The 21,320-nt window shown below is 36.8% G+C and overlaps 3 protein-coding genes across 9 annotated transcripts; all 3 read right to left on the minus strand.

Annotated features, from left to right (window-relative positions):
- Positions 1-5,418: 5,418 nt before the first annotated feature.
- On the minus strand, positions 5,419-11,943 carry LOC149668326 (uncharacterized). Of its 7 annotated transcripts, XR_016368064.1 has the most exons (6): positions 11,662-11,942; positions 11,339-11,435; positions 11,116-11,258; positions 8,249-8,558; positions 6,307-6,708; positions 5,419-5,534 (listed from the first exon to the last, which is right to left on the minus strand). XR_016368064.1 is itself a non-coding variant. In XM_089841231.1 (4 exons), exons 1-4 carry the CDS (start codon positions 11,149-11,151, stop codon positions 6,432-6,434), a joined length of 558 nt encoding a protein of 185 aa, XP_089697357.1. In that variant the 5' UTR covers positions 11,152-11,466; the 3' UTR covers positions 6,078-6,431. The 7 variants fall into 7 exon arrangements, 2 of the variants coding, with proteins under 2 accessions (XP_089697357.1, XP_089697356.1); XR_016368067.1 differs by lacking the exon at positions 11,339-11,435 and having other exon boundaries at positions 11,116-11,234; positions 11,662-11,943; XR_016368066.1 differs by lacking the exon at positions 11,339-11,435.
- Positions 11,944-13,973: 2,030 nt separating this feature from the next.
- On the minus strand, positions 13,974-16,133 carry LOC149668327 (protein regulator of cytokinesis 1-like). Its single transcript, XM_089841273.1, has 3 exons — positions 15,983-16,133; positions 14,213-14,349; positions 13,974-14,138 (listed from the first exon to the last, which is right to left on the minus strand). Exons 1-3 carry the CDS (start codon positions 16,131-16,133, stop codon positions 13,974-13,976), a joined length of 453 nt encoding a protein of 150 aa, XP_089697399.1.
- Position 16,134: 1 nt separating this feature from the next.
- On the minus strand, positions 16,135-19,772 carry LOC149668328 (protein regulator of cytokinesis 1-like). Its single transcript, XM_089841274.1, has 4 exons — positions 19,678-19,772; positions 18,279-18,807; positions 16,904-17,077; positions 16,135-16,317 (listed from the first exon to the last, which is right to left on the minus strand). The coding sequence occupies exons 1-4, from the start codon at positions 19,770-19,772 to the stop codon at positions 16,135-16,137; spliced, it is 981 nt and encodes a 326-aa protein (XP_089697400.1).
- Positions 19,773-21,320: the final 1,548 nt, after the last annotated feature.

The following is a 21,320-nucleotide window of genomic DNA, read 5'->3' on the forward strand; positions in this document are numbered from 1 at the left end:
CCTGATTATTTAAGCGTGTATTTAACTTTCGGCTCACTCTGAACCGTTAATGTCTCTTCATTTTAAAGAAAATTATACAAAAAGCAGTTTTGCTTCGCATTCCTTACAAAACTGCATTTATACACAATCTTCGGCGACACTTTTTCAAACCAACAAAGTGCCAGAAATTGGAAATTATTATATGTATAGCAATTTGAATTGAAGTTTAATCGATATGAGAAATTTGAGTTTAATTACGTAGTTCAAACATTTGTTATGATTCGAAATTTTACAACAAAAACGGTTTAAATGTGGCATTTCGGACCAAACAGCTAAAATTAAGGACGATTATGACTCGAGTAAATCAGTAGCGTCGCTAGGGTTTGAAATTTGGGGGGGGGGGCAAATCTGGGCAAACTATTTTAAAGTTATTATAAGAACTTAATATAAACAAGATGGCCCAATGGCTGGGACTTAATAGTAGCCACTTAGATACTGCTTTTAAAGCCACAAATCTGAATGAGGGATCTCATTTTAGGAGTAGTAAAGCGACATTTTACTTGAAATAAGTGTTCTTCCTTTCTGTTCCACCCTAAATAATCTATTTGATTTGCACATAAATAAAAAGAAAAAAATTCAAAGACCCTAAACAAAAAAAACAAGTTGGGAAAACCAAAATATTACCTCTCCGTGTCAAGAAGATTATATAAACTTAAGTATCCAATGAAAACGTCATTATGTTTCTGAGTTAGGGTTTCCCATTTTTGTTGTTGTTTTGAAAAATATATCGCAATGCACGGGCCTTGATAGATATAGGAGGCAATGAATGAAATATATCACAATGCACGGGCCTTGATAGATATAGGAGGCAATGAAGGAAATATATCGCATGCACGGGCCTTGGTAGATATAGGAGGCAATGATAATCTCTCTCTTTGCACGAGAGGTTTATCTTTAATATTTAAATAAATATAATTATTTTTAATTATTTTAATCTTCAATAATTGACTTAATAATGGTTAAATCGTTTAAAATAAAGTTATACCTATTATCTTCTCAAACTTGCCTTGGTAGATATAGGAGGCAATGATAATCTCTCTCTTTGCACGAGAGGTGTATCTTTAATATTTAAATAAATATAATTATTTTTAATTATTTTAAACTTCAATAATTAACATTAATAATGGTTAAATCGTTTAAAATAAAGTTATACCTATTATCTTCTATAGCCCCCCCAAAAAAGGCCTAGCGACGCCACTGCTCGAGTTGAAATTGAAGTTTAAAACTCACAAAACAACACACACATAAGAGCACCATTAATGATTGTCAGAAACACGATACCGCTTTTAAAGCCACAAATCTGAATGAGGGATCTCATTTTAGGAGTAGTAATGCGACATTTTACTTGAAATAAGTGTTCTTCCTTTCTGTTCCACCCTAAATAATTATAATGCTAAAAGCTCATTTTGTATCTTCACAAGAATAGATTCTATACGATTTCATATGTGAAAATCTGAGCTCCCTTTATCTCGAAACCATTTTCTGTTTTTATTCAAGATGAAAGAAGACGGTCCACGGTTTGGAGATTCCCTCCCAATGGACCGAATAGGTAAATATATAAACTAGGAGGGGCTAATTGAAAAATATAACAAATCGTTACGAGTGACGTTTCTAGTCTGGAGAAATGACGCTCGCGAAGAATGCGCGTGAGGATTTGTTTTCATGCTCTAAGATAGTGTGAAAAAAATTTCCTTACGCTCATTCCATATCCATGGCTTAACAATAAACCACCAGACTCACGTCACGTGCAAAATCGCGCGCAACTGTCATGACGATTTCTTATTTTTCAACAAGTTCAAAAAGACCAATTTCTTTATATATATTCACCTATTTCAATCCGACTGGAACCAAAATTGAGAGGTTCCATTCGACGGAACTCCAGCAATTTGGGTGGTTTTCGCAAAGTGGAAAATAGCCTCAATATAGTGCACTTAACGAAAGGGTTCATTGCTAAGTTCTCTCCGATAAAAAGGAGTACCCTAGCACTACCTCCTATAGGAGGTAGTGACCCTAGTAAAAAGTTACATTTTCAAACGATATGAAGGCTTATCAATATCCGTACAATTTCTTTCTATATTATTGTAAATAATGCTTCAAAAGGTAAATTTATATTTAAATCAAGGTAAATAGACATGTTACAGTAAATTGTTGGATTCAAAAAGAAAATTGTTTTTAGTTGAATTTTTAAGCAGCAGAATCAAGCAATTTTAGAGCAGAATGTTCTTTTCGTTCTGATTGCTATTTTTATTCTCATGAGGAAATTTGTAAAACACTTTTCGTGGGTATGAATAAATTAGTTTTACCAGGGTTAGATGTAATTTTAGAAGCAGTAATGGAGAACAGTGTAATGTTGGCGCGCGCCAAAGTCCCGGACCCCCTTCCACGGGACGGGGGGGGGTATGAAAGAAGAGGCGGGGTCATAGCGACGGTATACGGACTAAATACCCCCACGACAAAAGACCCCCGGTCATAATCCCCCCATTTTTAAAAACGTACAAAATCCCCCGGTCATTTTCCCTCCATCCTAGTTAAGAGTACAAAATCCCCCCACTCTCAAGACAAAATCCCCCCACTCTCTAGACAAAATCCCCCCACTCTCTAGACAAAATTCCCGGTTATAATCCCCCGACAATAAAAAAATACAATATCAATATTATCTAAAACACTGGAAGCCTCAGCGATCTGGTGGCGTAGTGGATAAGGCTTGAACAGCGGCGAGAAGAATGGTGGGTTCGATTCCTCGAAGGTACGTGAGTGTTATCAAAATATTATTTGAATAATTTCTAATTATTTCGTTCAGTTTCATTCATTTCGAGGGTAGAAATAGGTTTACAAATTAATAATTAGTTATTAGCGTGAATAATGGAGAAAAATTGGAAATACGAAACAATTTTTGTTTTCGAATTGTAAATTAGTTGTGTCACTGACATTCAATATTGACATTCAGTTTGACATTTTTTTGGATTTTATTCGGGTTCAGTTGGGTTTGATAGGGTTAGGTTAGGTTAGGTTTGGTTAGGATCGGTTGGGTTTGGTTGGGTTAGGTTAGGTTAGGTTAGGTTGGGTTGGGTTGGGTTAGGTTAGGTTAGGTTAGGTTAGGTTTGTAATATTTTGGAAATATTGTAACAATTGTACGCCTTTTCCAAAATATTATTTTTTACATTTATTTTTTTCCGAAGAAACATTTCTTTTAAAATATTGAGATTTCCCCCCCCCCCTTTAGAGACTGGCCTAGGCTTAAAATTTTTAAGAATTCTATAAAAGACAATGCATATTTTTACACTTTCTCATTAAACCATGGAAATTACAGCGACCAACAAAGGTACGCCTTTTCCAAAATGTTATTTTTACATTTATTGGGGGAATTTGTCCTGGGGCTGGGGGGAATTTGTCCTAGGGCTGGGGGTATTTTGTCTTCGGCATCCATTCGGGGGAAATTGTCCGGGGGATTTTGTCTCCTACCTGAGGGGATTATGTCCTTTTCTTCTCTAATGGAGGGATTATGTCCGGGGGATTATGTCCAGGGGGCATTATGTCCTACATTCCATAGCGACAGAGGTAAAAACGAATTACTTATTTTTCGCCGTCCCCGTCAGCAACGTCATCAAAACGTAGTTTAAGTGAGCCAGTAAGATAATTTAAAATTTTCTTTACGTGTTGAAGGGAGGGGCTCTATACCGGGCTATGAGTCGGACTGTAGTAAATACTAACCATTCTCCATTCCTGCTTCTAAAATTACATCTATCCCTGGGTTTACTTAGCGTGATGTTGAAATAACTAGTTGATAAATGTTTAACAGTTTAAATTTTGCAGATAACTCATGGATAATACTAACTTCTGGTGGCATTTTTGTAGAAATGAGTGCTCCAAATAGCCAACGGGCACATTTTGTGACCACTGCTTCTTCTAACTCATAAAAATCTTATACTGTATAATTTTTTAGCATTTTGCTGTATTTAATTACAATTCTATTAAAAACTATTTAATTTAAAACCTGTTGGGGTGAAATGAGGTAAATATCATGAGATCCATATGAATCTGAGTTGATCTTATAAAAATAGTAATTTCGAAGTATGTTTAAAATTGATGTGCCAATTATGTATAGAATTTCTATTGAAATTTGATACGGAAAAATAATTTATGATCCCCCGTAAGAAAGTATCACTAACGACAGTATCACTTCAAAGACGAAAATGAATGCAGCCATAATGTTTCCTACAATCCAGACTCGGAAAACGGAAGTGAGAAAGATCAAGTTCATTGGCTCCCCCAATATCAAAGCGCCAGACTCCACTAGGTATTTTTGAGCGTAAAAATTTGCAGAAAATCTGTGGGTAGACAGTAGACTAGTTTCAAATATTCGTTGGCAACTGTTTAAAAAAAAATAATAATAAAATTAATTATAGAATAACACATCGACTGTAATTTAACGTAAAACCTCGAGAATTATCCAGGAACTTAGTTATACCGCTGCCTACGTTAATCAAGGCCTGTGCGCGGTAGTTTCGAACGGGGCGACTTTTAAGAAACGCCACTTCTTATTTTTCCTCTATTTTACCGCGAGATGGCATTGCGCGCAAAATCTAATATTTTAAAATTCCAAGCGCGCGAAAATGAACATTTCAAATTCCTTGAAGGGAGGGTGAAGTGGAAAATCAAGTGCTTTTTATCGATTCTTCTAGTTATTATAAGAACAGTCTGCATAGTGAAACATCCAGGAAATACTTCTGAATGATTTTAAAACTAGGCACCGATACTCAGGGTTTTCCGATAGTATCGGATCGGTTGGTTTAATATGATACTAAACCATTACTCGTTTAATATGCTACTAAACCGATACTCGTTTAAAATATTTTAAATGGCGCTACGTGACATTTTTAGGTCTTTCAGTAATGTATTGATAATATTTCATTTCTATGAATGTCAATCGTGATGATTTCTCATTTATATAAAAAAATAATATTATTTTGGAAATACCTCTAAACAGTGTAGTTAGAAGTATAATTCATGAAATTACACTTTAAATTAAATTATTTCCTTGATCCGTAAATGGCACTGTCCTACTAAAAATATTGGCATCGGTCGAAGAATCGAGTTTTTGGATCATAGTGAGTAAATATCGGTATCGGTTCCTGTTTGCACCGGCAACGATCGGTATCGGGTTAAGCCGGGTATCGGTCATCTCTAATTTTCGTCCAAAATACTTACAGATAGTTGACATTTTCAAGGATTTCTCGATGAATTCTTTTGTTGAAAAACATATGAGCGAATATGGGCTCGTAAGTTTTCTTTCCGACATAAATCCGTCTTTTCTTCTCATCCAATTGATTCCACAGGTTAAACAAATGTCCGCGACCAGGATCCCAAAACATTTGCGTTTGATCAATGATAACCGATTTGCCATTCGCCAATTGGTCCGTTACATTTGGATCATTGAGGAAATGAAATAGTCTCCCTCCTTTTTTCCTCAAACCGGGATACGCAATTTCGTTTTGCTGAAAAATTAACGCGTGCAACTGTATCACGAATTAGCCCCGAGACAAGTGTTTTTGTCCACTTAGATTTATTTACTGTTACCAGGGATTCATGTAATTTTAGAAGCAGGAATAGAGAGCAGGGTATATTGGGCGCACCTCAAAGTCCACGACGCCCTTCCCGGGGGGGGGCATGAAAGAAGAGACGGGTCATAGCGACAGAGGTAAAAAGGATTAACGTATTTTTCGCCGTCTCCGTCAGCAACGTCATCAAAAGGGAGATTTTGTGGGAATAGCTAGACTCATCATTATGTATGACGAAATTTATGATGCGAATAATCCATATCGCTGCCTAGCTGTTGCATCGACCATTGAAATGACAGTTAGTTAATCGTGACGGGAAGTGTTCAAGCTCAGCCCACAAATCCCTCATAGAAATTAATGACGGATATGGGGCTGTATGCATTCCTTAGAGATGTGAAATTACCGCAATTTAATTTTTAAAGATGGTAATTTATCGGGTAAAGTACAGATTAAAATTTAGTAAATTTACCGATAAAATTACCACTCTAAACTTAAGGTAAGATATAATTCGGTAGTTTTTGCGTGTTTTGTAAATTACCGGTAATTTTAAAAGCATTACTGGTTCCTGCACAGACCGATTTTTTAAATGACATTTAATAATAAAAAGATGGCCTTGGGAAATATTACAGTTTTGGGCGGCCAAATTGGTCACAAAATAATTGGGAAAAAAGGGGGGAAAACTAAAAAAGACTATCAAAAAAGCACGCACCACATATTGCTTTAATCAAGAACGAATGTTTTAATCTAATTCTTATTATAAAATTTTCTGGAACATCTTATGGGTTTCGAGCAGCTTTGTGATCACTAGTCGATAAAAAACTTCAAACTGAGAGATTAACATACTCCAGAAGAAACTAAATAGGTTTTAACATAAGTTTATAATATATGGAACATACCGTTATTAAATTGTATATTTTACAATTCTTGGACATGAGAGTCAAAACTTTTGGATTTGCAATCAAATCTTCGATAGTGTCAAATTTTTGGGACTTGCCAGTCATTAGTGTGCCAGTTAAATTTCCCGACCACGCATACGCCAGCACCAAAGTTCCGAAAATCCAAATAGCGCGCAACCATTTCTTCACTCCACGTTCCTCCAATGATGCTACAGCTAAAAGCATTAAATATACATCATTATATGGTTTCTGAAAAACAAATTACTGATATTTCAAACGAAAATTCTAGACGCGCAATTGTGTAGCTACACATTTTGTAACTTCGCCCCTCAAATTATTTCCTAAACGTAATTTTAGCAACATCAAGTTTCAATTATTTTTTCTTTAGTTAAACTAAGAAGTGATATCTAGTTTATTAGGGAGAAGGTGTAAATTCGCCGCATTTCCAGCTTTATCTCCAGTTCAAACGTAGGTCCGGAGTTAATCTCCGCCTCTAAATTACAACCAGCATCTCATTGGTTCTAGAAAACTGACGTTAGCGCGACGCGAAAAACGAAAATTACGTATTCTCCGACTAAGGAGAGGCGAAATGCTTCGGCCTCCTTTTACGTCCCCTCTTTGTATTTTTGAAGAGGGACTGGGACTATGGCGCGCGAATACTTAGGCATCTAAATTAGGACTGTTCGCGAGCCGAGCTGAGCGAGCTTTTTAAAAGCTCGGCAAGCTGGCTCGAGCTCGTGAACAGTCCTAGGCATCTTATACCTTCTTTCTAATAAACTATATATCGCTTCTTGGTTAAACCAGGAAGTGATTTATATTTGAAGGCATAAAAAGGCGTCCGGTGCTCGCGTTATAGTCGACAATTCCCCTTCATTGGTGGGGGGGGGGAGGATTGTAAACGGAGGTGGGGGCTTAATATTTTATCTTACTTTATGTTTTTCACTATCTATCTCTTTTACCTTTGCGTTAAGCCTCGGTTTGGTTTTTGGAACTCACGAAATCATTAGTACACTTGATTCGATTTAGAAATAATTGTAGAACAATTTTCACGTAGAGTTACATATTCAACTCCACCAATTTACGTTCAAAACCTTTAACTAGCTAGTTAATGGCAATTGAAAACAACTGGCGTACCTATTCAGCACCGCGGGCAGCCACCATTTTCTGTTTAATTTGCTCTAGTTATGTTTTTTCTAGTCGAAATACGTCATTCTGGAGTGGGGTGGCGAAGCGGTTAGCGCGTTCGCCTCGCAGCAAGAGGATCCCGGGTTCGATCCCGGACTGTGGCACCGGGTGAAAATCCGGGAACAAATCCTTCCGCGTAGAGTTTGCAAGTTCTCTCCCCGCTTGATAAAAGGAGTTTTCCTCCGCGGTCTAACCCGGTTTCTCCTTTCCATCAAAACTTGCAGAGGTTAACGGTAATAGTTAGTATAGGGCGCTGTAGGTTAGCTGTGGCATAGGGGCTAGCCACCACCCCTCTATGCATTGTAAAGGTCCCACCTGTAAACTAGCCACAGGTTTAGGGTGGAAATCCCTTCATAGACAAAGCCTAGATTATTATTATTATATTATTATTCGCGTCTGTATGACCTATCCCCACGGGATCCAATAGGAAAACGCAGAGCAATGACGGACATGAAAGGGGTGGGGCTTACTTGTCAACTGATACCGGCGCAAAATCTAGCGAATTATTCTTATTGTATATTCCTTCTTGCTATGGTTTAGCTATTTAATTAAATCGGTCTAATTACTTACGATTTTGCAATAAATCAGCAAAGTATATCCAGATGCACTTTGAAAAAGTCCAACAATTCTTTTTCCATAATTTCATTTGTTTACAGGTAGCTAGAAGTGTCACTAGCGACACTAATATCAGGGAGAAAGCGTTCAACGTCCAAACTGTGTTATCGTGTCCTTTGATGGTGAGATTCTTTTGTGAACGCTCGTTCTTAATGGGCATGCTTGAAAATATGGAGAATGAATCGAAGTAACTAATCGGAGATACATGATGTAACATCGTGTCCATTTCACCGGCGAAATATTGCAGTACAACAGTGTCTAGAATCTTTAAAAATATATATATTGTGAACTAAAATTTAACAAGCAAAAATATGAAATTTTGGATTTAAGGTTTGCGCTATTGTTTTGTTGAATGCATCAGTTTCAAAGATTATAAATATATTATACAAAAACAAGTATTATAAAAAATTGCATTTATACACAATCCTTGGCGAAACAAGGACGCTTTTTCAACCCAGAAAAGGCCAAAAATTTCAAGTTAATATAAGTATTGCAATTTGAAATTAAAAATAAACGATATGAGAAATTTGGATTTTACACAAAACGGGTATAAACAAAAATAAATAGGGGAAAGTGTCGGACTCTCTCCTTCGTCTGTGACATGCATTTGGAGGGGTGAATGCATACTCGCGAAATCTGTTTCATCCCACTCGCCTATTCACCATGTACCTAAGATAATTGCGCGTGAAGAAATAGTGCGGTTTTATTTTACATTAGTTGCTTTTGACTGAGGCTAACCGTGGCCACAATTTAAATTGATGATGTACATGATTGTATTAATTTAGTTTGCTAATATCAGGAGTTCATAATAACCCCCCTTCGGGGGGAAGTACGAAACTAGTTAAAAAGCCCGTAGCAACAAAGTTTCGCCGTAAAGCTCAGCGGATTTATACACCGCTTAACTCCCAAAGAAATAGTTACCCCACGCGCATTAATTTCCCATATTCCGGGTTAGCACTATTTTTATCTTGTGATTTTGGGAGCGAAAATGGCTCGCGAGTCGCGTCTATCGGCGCGCCGCGCGGTCAGCCGCGGTGTACATTAAGCCTTGGCTATGAAGTTGGCTTTGCGATGGTTTCTAGTTTTCTACAAAACATTTAAACGATAGTCATTATTGTTTTCTTGTGATATGTGTGAGAGAGAATTCCGTGGTTAAATTAAAACGGTATGGACAAATTGATTCCCAGTATCTTTAATATAAGAATTCCATCGTGTTTCTACGTCCACATACTCGCCATTTTTCTTAAGGACGGAGATCCCAGGCTCCCAGCCAAGTTTTGGAACGAAAACCAAGGAGTATAGATACTACTACAATCTATTGTAAAGTTGTATGTCCATCAACAGGCTAGTCCTTTATATGCGCAACGACAAAATCTTGTTGTTCGCGATTTTTACCATTAGCTCTATGGCAAGTTTCGTACTTCCCCCCCGAAGGGGGGTTATTATGAACTCCTGCTAATATTGATGTTATTTACTAATATTAAAACCATTTAGCTTATAATGACAACCCAGGGCCTCAGTTTGAACGAAATTCTGAAGGATTTTACCCATGAGTTTTTTGAAATAAATGATGATTTGCGGCATTTTTTATTTATTTTCGTCGTGCTAACGTTTTAAACAAATTTTAACCTCGTTCCAACGCGAAAATAACACTAAAGAAAATAGAACAGAGCGCTGAGGTCCGAGGTTGTGACTCTTCCTTGAGATACGCCTATGCCAAATTGTCCCGTTTGGTGGCGTACGAGCGTTATTTTCGGGAAGAATGACATCATCAACTTCAAATTTGATTGGCTAAACACCTCTCGCGCGCTTGAGCGTCTCGAAATGCATGTCAAGCTAAGGCAAAGGCAGGAAAATATGGCAGTCCGACACTTTCCCCTATTTATTTTTGGTATAAATGCGGGTTTTGGAAAAAAGGGGAGCTCAAATGTTCATGTATGAAAATAAACTTCTGGTGGTACTCTACTAGATATCACTTCTTGGTTTAGATGAACCGGTACCGATACCATATCGGTATCGGTTCAGAATGTGCTCAAAAAGATGGAAACTTCGACGCTGAAAACGATTACTATCAGACCTTCAACAATCGCGTCATCACATAGTATAATTTAAATCAACCTAAATATATTTATTTTAATGTGTATTTAAACTTAGGCTCACTTTGAACCGTTAAATTCGCTCCATAATGGACACGTAAAACAAGACAATTTTATTAATCAACAAAATTCCTGTTGCACGCTGTAAATCTCACGCCAGGATTGTCACATCGCGCGCAAATTTAATTCAAATCTCGCGATAAATATCATTTGGTATGGAGCGTGCCACGAGGATTTTGTTAATAAGAAGACAGGGCGTTACGCGATTGGTCAGAAGTCCTTATTTCAAATTATCGTTAAAACCTGAACCTAATTTGAATCGTCCGTCCCCATACCCAAAAACTAGAGGTGTGCCAATAACCGAATAATTCGATTAATGACTAGGTGGTTAAATTCGTCTACCATAAATTTAGGGCCTTGGAACTGCAACCCTTTCCACAGAGTAGAGAGACCCACATTCTTTAAAAAATATATCATCCCAATATTACTCATCTACCATCAAGCAAGTGCCAAGGAAAGAAATGCTCAGCGAACAATGAGGAGGGGTATTTTGAAATATAGGAGCTTCTAAAGGTTTTTCTCCTTAGTTAATATTAAGTGTTCGCGAATACTAGGCCGAACTATTCGCGAATACTAGTGCAAACTATTCGCGAATACTAGGCCGAACTATAGCTAATGTTTTAAAATAAAAAATTCAATGCTAAATGTAAAAATAGCAGTAAATACCTGAAAGTCCATATACGTTATAGAAGACCTGGGCATATTCAACGAAAGTTGATTTTCTTGAATTACGCATAAATCGTGCGAGGTTTAGCAATCATACATTGATTTTGCGCAATACGTTTCTAAAGTTATCATTTCGAAGGAAACTAAAAGGAAATTAAAGGCTCTTTCAGACGATCCAACTTTTTGACTCAGCTCGATGGGTCAAAAAGTTGTATCAACTTGCCCAACTTTTGAAGAGAAAAGTGAAATAAATCCTTCCTTTTCACACGAGTAAACTTTTACCGCCAAATGGAACTTTTTAAGCGCCACCTACCTTGGAACTTACGAAATAACCCGCTAAAAAGGCGTTTTTGTAATCACTGATCCAATTTTTCCTAGCCAACGTTTTTGGTGACTCAACTCATCCAGCGTTTATTCACACGATCCAACTAGTTGATTCAACTCGAGTTGACCCATCAAGATGAGTCAAAAAGTTGGATCGTCTGAAAGAGCCCTAAGTGAATCTTAACCAACTACCAGAGATAACAGAAAAATAAAATAATTTACCGGCGAATTGGCGTATTTTCGTGGAGAGGATTTAAGTAGAAGTTTCCGTGGCCAACTTTGAACGGCTGTAGCACTTACACCGGGAAACAAAACAATGGCGGGAGAAGGCGGAGCACTAGAATTAACCGATGGTATAACACCTTTTGGTTGTAAACGCGGTGTTTTGACAGCGCTGGCTGGTGTATTTTTATTAGAAGTCGGTGGTGCTTTGCGTTTCATTGGGGTTACCAGTTTTTTCCCATCTTCAGTTTTCTGTTGCGCCTAGCAAAGAATTAACCTTAGAGAGTTAGTATCACCATAAATTAATTCATAAGATATGTTCCATAAGTTTGTAAAGTCCATAAGTTTGTAAAGTCTGGTAACTTAGGAACTGGAGCTTGTCATGAAGCCGGGATTAACTAACACTAGGGATAGTTCGTTCCCCCCAAAAGATAAAGCATGCATATTCCAAACGCCCCCTAGCAGCAGCTACTATCATTAACAGGAAGCTATAAGAAAATTGGACCAAATATCACGTGTTCCATGACGTCATAATTGAAATCCTGCCTAAATTGGGCAAAAACTACTTATTTTGCCTAGAGATGGCGCTATATCAACATCCGTTTTGGTCCAAAAAATTGGGGGAATGAAGAAGGGAATCAAGGAATAATTCGGAACATGTAGTTGACGATAGCATTACATGGGAAACCCGATTAGTGAACAATCCCTAGCGTTAGTTAATCCATGCATGAAGTGATTGAGGTAGGTCACAGATTAAGGATAAAGCGACGCCTGGTAAGGCGCTGCTATCAAAGGCTTAGTAATGCAGACTAAATAATAATAAGATGGAAGTCTGCAAAATTAACCGAGTTAATCAATTCTCGCTTCTCGTTCATTAACTAGCTCGAGCTGTAAGTCTCTCTCAGTAGCATTACAAAGTATAGGTAGTGTCATACTTATGGAAAATCTCTTATAAACTTATGTTAGGAATTTTATTTTATGATAAAGTAAACATTGCCAGAAATAAAAGTATCTTTAAACTAAAAATATCACTTGTTAAATAATTATTTAGTAACAATTAAAATAATTTAAAAATAAAATGAATGAATAAATAAATAAACAATCAAATAAAATAAACAAATAAACAAATAAATAAAAACGTACACTTAAAAGCCCCAATAAGTATTTTTATTAATGTTATTTTCTATTTAGTAAAAAATACTTATTTAAGGCTTAAGTGTAATATTTGGGGTTTATATTTTTTAATTTCTTTTTCAGCGCTTTTTTGGATTACGGCTTCTATTTACCCGCATTCTCTTGATATTTTACAATTCATTTTTCAAATTTTGACTTTCAGCCGCGATGTAATCTTGATATTTTTTGCCATTGATGAGAAGGGTTCCCGCATTCTCTTGATTTTTTGATTGAGCAATCATGAATTCGATTTTTAAATCCAACTAGAAACATATTTCACATTAGATTGATTGCGAGTGACTAGCATTTAACATAGTTACGAATTTTTGGAACAATTAACAGTAATTAGGGCTAAGTGTAGAGTGGAAATAAACAAAGCCTTAAAAGGAAAAGTTCAGGTAACGTTACTTTATACCTTAAAAGAATGGCAGTTTTCTAAATATGAAAGGAATTAAATATTAAAACAAGATGGCCTCGGCCACATTACAGTTTTGCGCGGACAAATTGGTAACACCAAAAACTGGGGAAGAAAGGGGAATAGGCGCCCAGCCGCAAGGGGACAGAACAATAGTTTTCCAGCTCTAAAGAGCGCAAAACTAAAAATGAATAAATGATCTCTTATTGCAAAGTAATTTGTATTTAATTAGTGTTAAAAATAATCAAGGACTACTGCGCCATCTGCCTTTGGTTTAGTGGCGTCTGCTAAATCGAACCTTTTACCCCTTATCTCTCTCAGCCTGTGAGAATTCTACCAATGCCCTAGGGGCGAGTGGTTCGATTTACCTGACGCTACTAAATCAAAGGCGGATGGCGCAGTAGTCCTTGATAATTTTTAAGACTAATTAAATGCTAGTTATCATAAGAGATCGCTTATTTTATTTTTAACATTTTTTTTAAAAACAAATGCCGTTCTTTGAAAGTATAATGTACCGTTACCTGAAATTTTCCCTTGAAGGAAAGCGCGGCTCTGTTGGTGCCCCTAAATGATTGTCTCTCTACTACACAGTGGCTAAGATTGCTAAAGGCTAGTTAAGTCAAAGGCAGGAACCAATGGGAACTAGTGCATTAGGTCTGATTGGTTCCTGCCTTTGGCAAGGTAAAATTCGTGTCCAGAAGATTAGCCAGAATGCAAGGGGTGATCATGGCGCCGCGCTTTCCTTTAAAGTGTTAAACAAACTGAAAGGGAACTTAATAAGGTATAAATCAACCTTTGGAATTTCATGGTCCAGACGCTTTCGAGCTTTCTCTTCCTGCAATAGATTTCCGCCACGGTTTTGAAAACGGCTTGGATCAGTTCCCTTAATCTATAATGATATAGTTAGGGAAATTAAAATCGCAATAGCCGCCAACCAAAGTGAAATTATAAAATGGATATTACCTCGTAGGTTTTCTTTTGCTCCCACAGAGAATTTCTTTCAACAATCTTTTCATAAATGCCTTTATTATCTTCATACATTCGAGTCCATTTCGAAACTTCGCGTTCATGGAGCTCTAACAGATCTTCGGTGAAAGTTTCTGAAAATAAAAGAAATTGTTTTAAGTATATTCCATCGTACTTAGTTTGATCTAAGACCATTAAGCATAGATGGACTGGAAAAATTATACGCTAAAAACTTAATTCGACTCATAAGCCTTTGCTATGCTTTGTGTCGAAGAAGTTTCAATATTGGTCGCGGTGTGGCGCTAGAGAGCCGCAGCACTAAAAGAACAACGCCCCTTATCTCCATTCCATCTGTGTTTAATGGTCTTAGGTTTGATACTATACTATAAGATCAATTTCCATAATTTAGGAGAATATCTCCAAATGAAACTAAAATCATAATAAGCGGAGATTTCTTAATCATTCAGAGATATTGTCTTAATTTTTCATTACTAAAATTGGTCTTAAAATTTGAAGAAGAATCCCTTTAAAATAGAGGCGTGCGGTTAACCGTTTCAATAGAGTAATTCAATCCGGTGTTCGATAAGCTCATTTCCACTGTTCGATACGAATATCGAACTAACTATTCGGTTAAAGTTTCACTACCATAAATATTTAGCCTTGCCGCCCTGACACTGCAACTCTCGCTACATAGACCCACCTTATATCAAAAGATATCGTCCCAATTTTATATATCTCCCATCAAAAACTACCAGCAAGTGCCTTGGAAAATTTTAAGAAATACTAGGCCTGTGCGAGTACTCGAATGAAGGCGAATACTCGATAGTCTCGAATCGAGGACTCGAACAGAGACAGAGAGAGAGAAATATTTACTTTGTGACCCTGAATTTTAAGTAGAGCGCCGCATCTAGTGGGGTTTAATCGATTTAAAGTTTAGAATAGACAGGTGATTGTTCAACAATTTGACTTCAGCTAAAGGAGTTAATCAAAGCAGAACCAAAAGTTAAAATTATTGTTACTGCGCGTCATTTTCGTCGTGAGATTTATACTTTATGAGTAAAATTTATCCTTATTAGAAATTAATTAATAGTACAGGAATTTTAAAAAATTATGTAAAATTAAATTAAAGTTAGTATTAATAGAATTAATTTAATAGGACTCGAGTGGGACTTGATATTATTTGTCAGGACTGGACACTGGTCTTGAAACCTAGTTCTTAAGCTGACTTGAGGACTCGATACGAATTAAAAGACTCGACTCGAGATTCTATAAGAGCTTTTTTAAGGACTCGAGACTCGACTCGAACCCCAAAAAACTGGACTCGCACAGGCCTAAGAAATACTCGGCGACCAATGAAGACCCGTATTTTAAATGACTCCTAATTGGTCACCTAGTATTAACTATTCGCAAATACTAGGCTTAACTATTCGCAATTAATCGGGTAGTAAAAACTTACTAAGGCCTAACTATTCGGTATTCGATTTGGAAAAAACTATTAAATTCTGTATTTGATAAGGTAAATTTTTGGTATTCAATTCGGTATTTGAGAATAGTATGCTTAACTATACGCAAATACTAGGCTTAACTATACGCGATTCACTGATTAGTAAAAATCTACCAAGGCCTAACTATTCGATTCGGTATTTGATAAGGAAAATGTTTTGGTATTTGCTACTATTTGGTAACTGGTCTGATACCCAAAAAGTGGCATTCGCACACCTCTATGCCCAAGTATTTGTCAAAAGCAAATTATTTGTCAGTTTTTACCATCTTTGAAGGAAACAAAATTTTCTCTTTCTTCAGTGCCGATAAAACATTTATCCCATAATGCAACGAGTTCGACTCTTAAACGATCAATGAATTTCCCCACATTTTGTTTTCTAATTTCTTGGTATTTAACGATTTCTCGTTGAACCATTTCAATCGTGGGTTGGTTGGCCGTGATGACCGGGAAGAATTTTGGTCGGCTTGTCTTCCTCACCACAAGTCGACCAAAGTTCCTCCCGGTCCAACACGCCGATTTCTAAGCCATCGCATAACTGTCCCAGTTGTCTCTGCAAGGCCTTTAAGACGGCATCATTGGCGCTTTTAAGTTTTTGAAGCTAAAATTTGCAGAAATCAAAGTTACTCAAGTTATGAATAAATTAAGAAGTATTTTTAAGCAAAGGGTTAGCAACTAAGAGTAAATAATATTGTAAGTCTATAAGAATAAGATATGTTCCGTAAGTTTGTCACTGTTTACAAACTGGAGCCTGTCACGAAGTGAGCGAGGTAGGTCATAGATTCGAGGTAAAGCGACGCCAGGTGAGGCGCTGTCTAAGGCTTAGTAGAGACTAAATAGGAACTAGATGGACTGCAAAGGAATTTTTTCCCGTAATTATAGGATTTTATAGGAGAAAATGTTTTTATATGAAAATATAGGAATAAAAATAATCATGTATTATAATATTTGGTTTAAATTGTGTAGATAAATCTAAAAAAAATTGCATTTTACTTAAATTCAGAGGAACTTAATTAAAATATAATACATGAAAATCCTGAGCTTCACAATTTCAGTGTCTAGTCTAAAGTGATCTCAATAGAAAAAGCTAAATTTAGAAAAAATTTGATGCTTAACTATACGAAAACTTCGACGAAGTCAAAAATATAGGATAATATAGGACAGGTTCAAAATATAGGATATCTTACTTCAAGCAACCAATTTTTTGCATCAGTCATGTACTTTTCTGACAATATATTCTGGATATTGTCATCGAAAGAGATGATGGCTTTATGAAAGCGAGTTTCGGGAGTAAGCTCCAAATCTTCTACGAGCCTTACAATTTCTGTTCGAGTTCGACCAAATTTTGCCATCCGTCGTTCCTATTGTCAGAATATTATCAAATTATTAACAAATTTTATGTAATTTTCGAGAGATAGATTTCCTTACAAACTAGCCTTGGTCAAGGCTAGTGGGCGGGATTTAAAAGTAAACTTATAAATCCCGCCCTCAAATGCCTTCGCCAAGGCAAAACTGGAGTTTGTACTGAAATTTAACATGTAGGGGAACCACGCGACCCGCGCTATTCTTTAAGTGGCAAAATTAAGAATGCAATTTTACTAATTATTACTTTTTGTATTATGAAGATTAATATCTCCCAATATCATATCGAGTTCATTAGCACAAAGCTTTCACTAAGGTTTCTTTTTCATTTCCCCCATTGTTGCAGGTTACATTATAGAAAGAAAGGCTAGCACTTTTCAGTTTGAGCAAATGTCTGCTCCACCAGAGACCATTAAACACAGATGGACTGCAAAAATGATAAGCTAAAAACCCGTTCTTCTAATGGCATCGCCTGTCGGCAGCGCCCCTAGCGTCAGATTTCCGAAACTTAATTTCGACTCATAAGCCTTATATTATGGCTATGGTTGAGTCGAGAAAGTGGTCAATATTGGTCGCGGGGTGGCGCTAGAGACTCTAACCTTAAAGAACCACGCGTCATATCTCCATTCCAGTCCACATGTGTTTATTGGTCTGGCGCCCCTAAAATACTGGCTAATGCTGCTCCATGCACCAATTTTGGGAAAGGCAGGGAGCAATCAGAACTCGTCAACGAGGGCGGAGCTAAAACTAGCCACTGCTAAGCTTGGCATACCAGTCATTTCCTCCTCTCGACTATGGGAGCCATCTAGTTGCATTTGTTTGAATTAAAACCACAGACTAGACATGCTTAAACTATTTATTTGGGTGCATGAGAACAAATGGCAGATATTTGAAACCTTAAGACAATTTTTTTTAAATACCATGGGAATGCATCGAGTATCAATACGAGTACTATAATTGATTGAACTAGATTTACTAATCGAGATGACCACAGTTTTTATAAAACTCAATAAAATACCCGATAAAATTAAATATATGTAAAAAAGATAAATATTTGTTAAATACTAGATGGCGACATTATCTTTGGGATTTTGTCATTTAATCATAGAAGATATTCTGGTAGAGTACAATCAACGAATACAATGATAGAAAGTATGGTACTAGTCAACGAATACCTCGAGTTCAAAAAACTGTTTTTACCTTTTCATCTTGTAACATCAGGATATGTTGCTTTATTTCATCCAACTGTTTTTCAGATGGAACATTAGCGTCATCAACATCCTCGTCTCCAGTTCTGGCTGTTCCATTATCAATTGCAGACATGCTGAGAAGCTGGCAGAGTTCTAGTTCGTCTTTCAGCAAACTAGTTAGTCGCTCCAAACGTTCGTACTTCCTCTTCAAAAGCCTTTCGACTCTCCCTTTCAAATGGAACTCCTGATGTAGCAGATCCATGTTTCCCACGCTGTTAACATCGTACTCCTGGTCCACTTTTAATTGTTGGCAGAGATTGATGTACTCGGTTTTTAACTCTTCAACCAACCTTTCCATTCGAAGAAGCAGATTTTCCTCCTCTTTTACCATTTGATGTTGCACCTCTCTGTGACAATTGAATACTACTAGCAGTCTATCCCATTGTTCCTTTTCAGATAAGCCAATCTTGGCCCATGTGTCGCTCAAGGTTTCCTGGGATTCAGCTATCATTTTGGTTACCTTCTCGACAAGATTGAAACTACGAAAAAGAAAAACGGATACTTGGGAGATAATTTGTAGCTACGTCAGAGACTAAACAATTTTTATGTCTTAAACATAATTAACTCAATAACTAAAACGTTCATTATTAAGTATTATCAGTCAGAATTAAAGGGAGGGTGAAGTAGAAAATCAAGTGATTTTTTATCGATTCTTCTACTAATTATAAGACCAGCCTGCATAGTGAAACATTCAGGAAATACTTCCGAATGATTTTAAAATTCAAATTAGGTTCAGATTTTAAGTATAATTTTAAACAAGGACTGCCGACCAATCGCGTAACGCCCTGCCTTTTTGTTAACAAAATTCTCGTGGCACGTTCCGCGTTGAATGAAATTTATCACGAGATTTGATTTGAATTTTAAAATCATTCGGAAGTATTTCCTGAATGTTTCACTATGCAGACTGGTCTTAAAATTGGTAGAAGAATCGATAAAAAATCACTTGATTTTCTACTTCACCCTCCCTTTAAGGGCATTACGTTGCTGACTCTCATAGAAATGATTTCACTGCACATTCGAGTAATCAAAAACCCATCCCCAAATTAAAGAAACACCTAGCTTTACAACTACAGAGGTTGGTACGCTGTTATAATAAATTCCAACCTAGCAGATCCGATAATGGTACAAGGGGTTAAGTTTAATATGATTTATAAGAACAATTTTCGATACTGGCTAAGACGAGAGTAGTAGAAAGAAACTAAAATAGCAATATTGTATAACAGGTGGCAATAAACAAGCAATAATTTGGAAAAGGCAGCAGTATTTTGGATTAAAACCTATCAAATTTAGTAATTTTTAATGAAGGGGTTATTTTATTCGGTTGTTAATAACAAAAAAGAGCTCATTACCTTTCTAATACCGAAACAGGTTTGGGGTCGTCCTTCTCCTCGCTATTAAGTTCATGCAGAGCACCCAAAATATATCTTCGATTTGATGACGCCATAATTAAACTTAACTTTATTAGTTAAATATTCGTCTAAAATATTTTTACAGTAAATTTCACAAGCCAAATCGATAACTAAACTGAAACTGAATCATGAACGGTTAGGCCGGAGCCTACGTTAGTTAGGCGTTTTTATATTCAACCGCCTCCGAGTGCGCGTGGCTTTCGCGAATCTTATTGGTCAACAAATTTTCAAACCAAAGAGAGTATAGCGGAGGAGTGGAAGCTCCCCCGCTCACAAGGCTAAATTACAATGTTGCCCCTAAATTATACTAGTGGTACAGAGGAATGGAGTGGAAACCCCCATACCTATAGTGTTGCCTGTGTACCCCCACCTACGGCACCGTAGTCCTCCCAGCATCCTCAGCGGTTAGGTAGGGTCGTACTGGACGAAATTGTAAACGGCGCTCCCTCTATTTTAAAAATAGAAGCTAGTTCTCATACAAATAAAATGGCGCTACGTGGCAGCACTTAGCAATCGCCTACCGAAGGGGTAGGGGCGTGCGCGAGGTACATTTTAACATATCTATGAGTGGTACGAGGGAGTTTCCGGCTCAGTCGCGCCACCTACGATACCGTTTAATGCCTCAAACCAATGCCTATCTCGTAGGCATTGCTCGGTACTGCGCATTGAAGATGCGCGGTAGAAAAGAGGAACAAGATTTTCCTCTCTTTCCACTCCTCCCCTATACTCTCTTAGTTCAAACTTCATAAATGCAGGGATGGAAATAACCAGCGAAGGAAATAAGGCCGTGGTGCAGGGCAAATGATCAGTTTAAAAATGAAATCGAAAGGGGTCAGTGCCAGTGGTCCACAGGACTGCTGGGGATTTTTAAAAATTTTCTTGATTCTTGAATATTAGGAACTCGGCGTTTTCAACTACAAATTAGTAAAGTAGTCCAGGCATTAACTGAAATATTTTAATTATTCACTTTTTTAGCTTAGCAGACGACGTGCCCTGGAGTCAGACTATTTTCAAATTTCACCCGGGAGGGGGGTGAGAATAGCGTATAAGCTATTTTCACCCGGGGGGGGTGGAGAATAGCGCGTAGGCTCATAGACATTAGAATACTATAATAATATAATAATAATATATAATAATATATAATAATATATAATAATATATAATAATATATAATAATATATAATAATGAATGAATGAATAGCTTGTTTATTGTGCATAAAAAGAACCGTAGTGGTTCACGAGAAAATACACATTATTATTTACAAAAATATTATGTACAACCGATTAATAATTTATACATGACTAAAGATTTATATAGGGAAAGTAAAAGATTGAAACATAATAGAAATCAGCGTATTGTATTTAAGTTATCTGAAAAAAGTCAAATCTATCATTGAGGAGATTGCAGGACTGCTGCATTCTTATAATGGGATTTCTGCTATTTCTTGAGTTATAGAATAGGGCACAGTGTCGTAGAATTTTTGGCACTAAAAAGTTAAGGTGTGATAGTAAAATGGGGGATGGAGTTATATTATTAACAAGCTTATATACAAATTGTACATCACGAATTTTACAAATGTGGT

Source organism: Phalangium opilio, unplaced genomic scaffold (genome assembly GCF_054372755.1).
Source record: "Phalangium opilio isolate 3A_F unplaced genomic scaffold, DU_Popi_V2 ptg000056l_1, whole genome shotgun sequence".
In the NCBI taxonomy this organism is placed as follows: Eukaryota; Metazoa; Arthropoda; class Arachnida; order Opiliones; family Phalangiidae; genus Phalangium; species Phalangium opilio.

Excerpts from the sequence above, each read along its gene's own strand:
- LOC149668326 (XM_089841230.1), bottom strand. The coding sequence starts at position 11,151 with ATGCCCAGGTCTTCTATAACGTATATGGACTTTCAG. Across the intron at positions 8,559-11,115 it reads TAACGTATATGGACTTTCAG|ATTCTAGACACTGTTGTACT; the intron begins GTATTTACTGCT and ends ATATTTTTAAAG. Across the intron at positions 6,709-8,248 it reads TGCTGATTTATTGCAAAATC|CTGTAGCATCATTGGAGGAA; the intron begins GTAAGTAATTAG and ends TAATGCTTTTAG.
- LOC149668327 (XM_089841273.1), bottom strand. The coding sequence starts at position 16,133 with ATGGTTCAACGAGAAATCGTTAAATACCAAGAAATTAGAAAACAAAAT. Across the intron at positions 14,350-15,982 it reads TTTTGTTTCCTTCAAAGATG|AAACTTTCACCGAAGATCTG; the intron begins GTAAAAACTGAC and ends TTTTATTTTCAG. Across the intron at positions 14,139-14,212 it reads AGCAAAAGAAAACCTACGAG|ATTAAGGGAACTGATCCAAG; the intron begins GTAATATCCATT and ends ATATCATTATAG.
- LOC149668328 (XM_089841274.1), bottom strand. The coding sequence starts at position 19,772 with ATGGCGTCATCAAATCGAAGATATATTTTGGGTGCTCTGCATGAACTT. Across the intron at positions 17,078-18,278 it reads TGATGTTACAAGATGAAAAG|GAACGACGGATGGCAAAATT; the intron begins GTAAAAACAGTT and ends TTCTGACAATAG. Across the intron at positions 16,318-16,903 it reads CAAAAAATTGGTTGCTTGAA|CTTCAAAAACTTAAAAGCGC; the intron begins GTAAGATATCCT and ends TGCAAATTTTAG.